Source organism: Anarrhichthys ocellatus, unplaced genomic scaffold, assembly GCF_004355925.1.
Source record: "Anarrhichthys ocellatus isolate YVR2014 unplaced genomic scaffold, GSC_Weel_1.0 scaffold11, whole genome shotgun sequence".
Taxonomy (NCBI): Eukaryota; Metazoa; Chordata; class Actinopteri; order Perciformes; family Anarhichadidae; genus Anarrhichthys; species Anarrhichthys ocellatus.
The window spans coordinates 3,804,311-3,809,854 of record NW_022280041.1 but is presented as its reverse complement, the minus strand read 5'-3'; the positions used below and the strand labels follow the sequence as shown (position 1 = coordinate 3,809,854).

Sequence of the window (5,544 nt, the reverse complement as noted above, 5' to 3'; positions counted from 1 at the left end):
GTGTGTGTGTGTGTGTGTGTGTGTGTGTGTGTGTGTGTGTGTGTGTGGCATACCTGCATTTGATCATGTGTGTGTTTGTGTATAATGTGCATATCACGTCACTGCACATTCTTGTGTTGCCTTCCCGTGTGTGTTTGTTTGACTGTACTGGGAATGTGAGGGGTGTTTCTCTTTGCTTTTGTATGTGAATCATGTGGATAACAGGGTGTGTGTGTGTGTGTGTGTGTACGTGTGTACGTGTGTACGTGTGTACGCTTGTGTCATTGTAAACCTGCTGTTACCATACACACCTATAACGCTGTATCAACGAATGGCTTTTCATGAAACTCTTCTCCTCTCGTCACTCTGTGGCTTTAGTTGTTCTCAGCGTGTCGTTGTGGATGACTCACACTGACTGGAAGGAGTGAGATGGTTCAGAAATGTAGTCGTAAAAGTAGTGCACACAGTTGATTTAGTCTTGAGACAGTTTTTCTACTTATTTTTGACCTGGACTTGTCTTGGCTTTGAACAAGCATCCTCCTTTAACTGAAAAATGTAAACATACCTGTTAATTATCTTGAGACACCTCAAATTTAAACTTATATTTGGCTTCTGTTTGACTCTAAATAAAAAACATATTTTATAATATATATATATATATATACAGTATTATATAGTGGCATAGCTGTAGTTCAAGCTCGGTTGCCCTTATGGACAGATTTGATCAAAGTTGACTGAAGGCACGATCAACCCGCACATGTATTGTGTTCAGAATGATGACAATTGATTTTTTATTTTTTTTTTAATCTTTCTTTAGGTTACGTACTCTCCATCATGGGCCGTCGACGGACCCTCCCTAACATCAACTCGTCCGATTGGGGCGTCCGCATGCAGGCGGAGAGGCAGGCAGTCAACTTTGTGGTCCAAGGTAGGACGACCGACAGGTCTGTGACCGAAATATTACACTTCTAATGATCAGGAAGTGGCTGAGAGTCGACAGAAATGAGCTGTTTGTGGATAAAATCATTGTAAATCATTTGAACATACATCTCATCCATCGACTCCATTCATCCTCTGGACTCCAGCAGACGTGTGTGTGATTTTGTTTGTGTGTGCAGGTTCTGCTGCTGATCTCTGTAAGATGGCCATGATCAGAATCTTCAACCTGGTGTCCTCCTCCAGCTCGCTCTCTGCCAGGTACAACCTCTAAACGTGCCACTACTGACTGAAGACGCTCACATTACAAACACCGTCTCCTTCACTACAAAGTACACACTGGCTCTTCACACTGTAGTCCCTTCTGAAAACACACCGGCACAGTGCTGTCGTAAAGAGGAACTGACTGAGTCTGTCATGCCAGAGCACATGAACCACATTCACTGTTCTACCAGCCAACTCCATTTGTAGCGTTGAGTTTTCTCAAAGCATCGCTGCTGTTACACGGCAAACATTTAGCTCGAGTAAACACACTCGAAGCCAGGAGCCTAAATATACCAGAATTAAACGAGTGTGTTGGGAGAGCAGGATGCAAAGTACGGGAGGGACGAATGAAGATGCCACATTTTCAGTAGCAGTTAAAGGAATCGTCTCAGTGGTTGATGTGTTGTGTATCTCTGAATGTGTTTTGTAACTGCAGGCTGGTAGCACAGCTCCACGATGAGCTTCTGTACGAGGTGGAGGTCTCCCAGCTGGATCAGTTTGCAGGTCAATTTGCAACTTCCAATATTAGTTATAACTCGTATCAAAGACACTAATGTTCTGTACCTATGACGCCATGTAGTTGTACAGTGAAGAATACTGTATATTAAAAAAAAGTAAATTAGTTTTGGACGTTAAAGCTTGTTTTGCACTCATATAAGTCTGACTCATGATGGATACATTTATTATTTCACACATTCTTCTTGCTTGCTTACCTGTGCCTACATTACCCACAATGCATTGGCCATGGGCACTGCTATGATAATTCATACATGTTGTTTGGTGTGCAGGTCTGGTGAGGAGCACCATGGAGTCCCTTCAGCACATAGACCACCTAGGAGTCCATCTTCAGGTGTGTAAAGGGAACCAGAAGTTAAAGTGATTCAGTCGTATAATAGTGTCAGTTTTTTTATTTTATTTTTTTAAGATTTTCAAAATAATAGCTTTCATTTTAATTTGTGATTTTAAATCACCATCAGTTTTGTTGCTGCTCTTCTGTTCGGCAAGTTATGTGAGTGAAAATCAATGTAGGTCATTATGAACGACGCACTGACACCTTTCCCTATGTGTGCCTGTGCCTGTGTGTGTGCCTGTGTGTGTGCCTGTGTGTGTGCCTGTGCCTGTGCGTGTGCGTGTGTGTGTGCGTGTGTTTTACAGGTCCCCCTGAAGGTGGCGGTCTCCAGTGGCAAGTCTTGGGGATCCATGTCTGAGCTAAATATCCCCACAATGTCTCCTTCTCCCTCTCATTGAGTCCTCCCTCCCTCCCTTCCTTTCTCTCTCTCTACCCCCCCTTTCACCTCCTCTTTGTACTTTTCTTCCTCTGCTCTCTCTTTCTCCCTCTTGTTATCATCTTTCTGCCTCTTCTTACTCATTACCTTCTCATATTCTCTCTCTCTTTTTTTCTGCTCGGTCCATCTCTCTCACTCCCTCGTTCTCTTCGCTTGTCCTGCATCCTTATTGCCATGGAAACCAGGCAGCTGCAGCTTCCTTTTGCTTTCACTCCATCCGTATCCGAGGGCAACGGCAGGAGCCACAGTCTAGATCATTCTCCTCCTCCTCCTCCTCCTCCTCCTCCTCCTCCTCCTCCTTCGTTTTCACACTCTCCTGTTAAGACCAATGCTGTTTTCTCTGCCTTGTTTCTTGAGAAATTGAGAGCATGATATTTGTTGCATGATATATATATATACCTGTAATATGGTGTACTGTGTTCTTGAAAAACTTCATGTATTTATTGTCTTCCTGCTTTGTTCGTGCTGAATAAATCGTCTGTTACAGGAGCTTAAACCCACTGACCTTTCTCACCCACTTTATTAATCCTTAATCCTCAACAATATTTTTTAAAACTCAGGCGTATTTAGCAGATATTCTGGTACGTCAATGCCATAAAGTCGTGCTATTTTCAGGAACGCTTTCTCTAATAAGCATCACCTTTTTTCCATTCAGCTGATTGAAAGCAGATGATCTAATTTTGCTCAGCCGTGTGCATCCAGCAGCTCATCTTTCATCCGCTCCCTCGGCTCTACCCCACTCTCCCCTTTGTCTTGTTGGTGCCTCTGTCACACACACACATTCCACGAATGCTCGTACACAAGCAAACGCACATTTAAGAAACGCCCACCGCACACTCACAGCCACCGGCTTCCAGGCACACTGACTGAGTTTCCTCGTCTCTGGCAGCCGCAGCGACACTCTTCTGGCCCCTTTTATACTGTCCTCCAATTAAGACCCTTTAAGTCTGCAAAAAGGGTCTTTTAACAAAGCCTCACCCCCATTACCTATTTAAAATGTCATCTCATGCTGGCTGCTAATTTACGGAGTTGCCACCTTTTTAGGTTGGCACAAAGGTGGCATCTGTCCTGTCATGTATTTACATTCCTTTCTCTTTACAGTGGAGCAGACCTTCACCTTGCCTGTTGAACCCGCTGATGGGAATGCGAGTGGAGCTATTGTCACCAGGTCGCTGTGAGCAGTTCAGTGCCAGAGCGGATGGGACAGTGTTATGGAAATCTGCCCCTCTATTCTCTCATTGTTCCTGGTTTAAGGGTGCACGGCCGTCCCCCCTCTGAGAGGGGAGCGTAAGACTGTGCAAGAGGGGGCACTCTGCTCTTTTGGAGTGTATAGGTGTGGACGTAAAACCACGAATAAAGCAGTTTTTAATGCTTTTTAAACTCTTGTTTAGTTGTTTACTATACACAGGATGCTCACACTGCACTTTAGCTCCACCTCCAGCTTCTTTTTTATATATATTTTAGCCGTTAAAATGGTCAAGACTGATTGAGTTATCTTCTAGTTGACTAAACAAAATAAAAGCATGATGGAGAACGTGTGTTTGCCTTGAACATTGGTGTTGTTTTAAAGACGAATGAGCTCATGACTGAGTTGATTTGACTCTAATTACCCGTACCATTAACAGGAGCCGGTCCCTCCGAAGACTCCAGTTGTCAAGGGCAACAGCATGAGCTTCCCCTAGCTGCCATGGTGACCGTGAGATGTGTAAGTAGACTGTGATTGTCTCCTCAAATCTAATATTTATCTCAAGTTACCCGTGTGTGTGTGTGTGTGAGGGTGTGTGTGTGTGTATCCGTGTGTATCCCTTAGGAAGAAAGAAGTCAGTTTCCTGTTGCGACATATAAAAGCTTAAATGCATCATCATGTTTAATTGATAACAATATATGTACATCCATGTTTCAATCATCGTCATAATGCAGGAAACCCCATCTTTACATCAATACAGTGTACCAGGTGTTTGTCAGTATAAAAAGAAAGGGTTAATAATCGCGTAATAATAGTGATCCTGTCGTGGGAATACAGCAGTCTGTCTCAAAGGATTGGCAGAAAGGGAACTGAAAGCTAATAGAAAGCAGGTCGTCGCTGAGGCCGGACCAACAGACTCATTTTAAGTACCGTCACTAAATCTGCTACATCAGCATCGTGTCTTTAATTCGGACCCTGCGTTTCCTCTCTTTCTTTCACTGTAACCTCTCTTTCCCCCACTGCCTCTCCTTTACAAGCCTGAGGGCCTCTTTTCCCAAATTCCTCACCGTAGCCAAAGCACCCTTCTCCTAAACCCCCCCCCCCTAAATCCATCCATCTTATCCATCCATGTATCTATCAATCCCTCCTTCCATCCTCTATCATGACCTGCCTTGCCTCCCCACAGTGTGGCTGCATATCAACCCCCTGCTGTGCTTTGTGCGGGTCGGTTTCTTGGCAACAGACAACAGCCATGACAGGGCTCCAGGGCAGAGAGAGCAGCCTTTGCGTTAAAGCAGCTCGCTATAGCTCCATAGCTCAGTCCAGAGCCACTGGTACTCAAAGCTGGTGTGTGTGTGTGTGCTATATAAGCTAACAGCGCTGTTTTTAAGGCTCTCTTCTGGTGACTTGGAAGAGTTCAAGCAGACAGGCAGGACAAGGAAAGGCTGTGTCTGAACCCGTCAGAGTGGGACAGAGACACCGTGGAGGAGATGGCGCGCTACGTCGCCCTCTGAAAGCTGCAGCCTTTAGTCAGCGTGGGATCGTTATGAGGCAATACAGATGCAGACACCTGTACCGCTGTAGAATCTCTTTATTAGTGCTGTAAATATCTCTAAAATATATATTTTTTAAATATTTTAAATCCACAGTTTCTGTTACAAAAGGAGTAAAAATGACACCCCCCCCCCCCCCCCCCCCGAGGCTATTTACAGTAAAATATACTTTACAACTTTACAGTAAGTAACTTGCAGATTCAAAGAAAAGACTAGTGAGAAAAGTCAACGTGATTGAGAGTTGAGATTCTGGCAGCTGCGGCGTGTGTTTTTTTTTGATTGATTATTTTCACTTTGTACTGAAGCTGTAGTGCATGTCTCTGTGGTACGAGTTAACCGG

The 5,544-nt window shown here is 44.3% G+C and overlaps 1 protein-coding gene across 1 annotated transcript in view; it reads left to right on the top strand.

The window, feature by feature from the left end:
- poln (polymerase (DNA directed) nu) overlaps positions 1-2,448 on the top strand; it is a 31,043-nt gene extending 28,595 nt beyond the window's left edge. The window contains 5 exon segments of the mRNA XM_031850954.1: positions 797-907; positions 1,098-1,176; positions 1,616-1,683; positions 1,968-2,029; positions 2,335-2,448. Of these exon segments, the coding sequence (XP_031706814.1) occupies positions 797-907; positions 1,098-1,176; positions 1,616-1,683; positions 1,968-2,029; positions 2,335-2,427 (413 nt within the window). The 3' untranslated portion in view covers positions 2,428-2,448.
- The last annotated feature ends 3,096 nt before the right edge of the window (positions 2,449-5,544 follow it).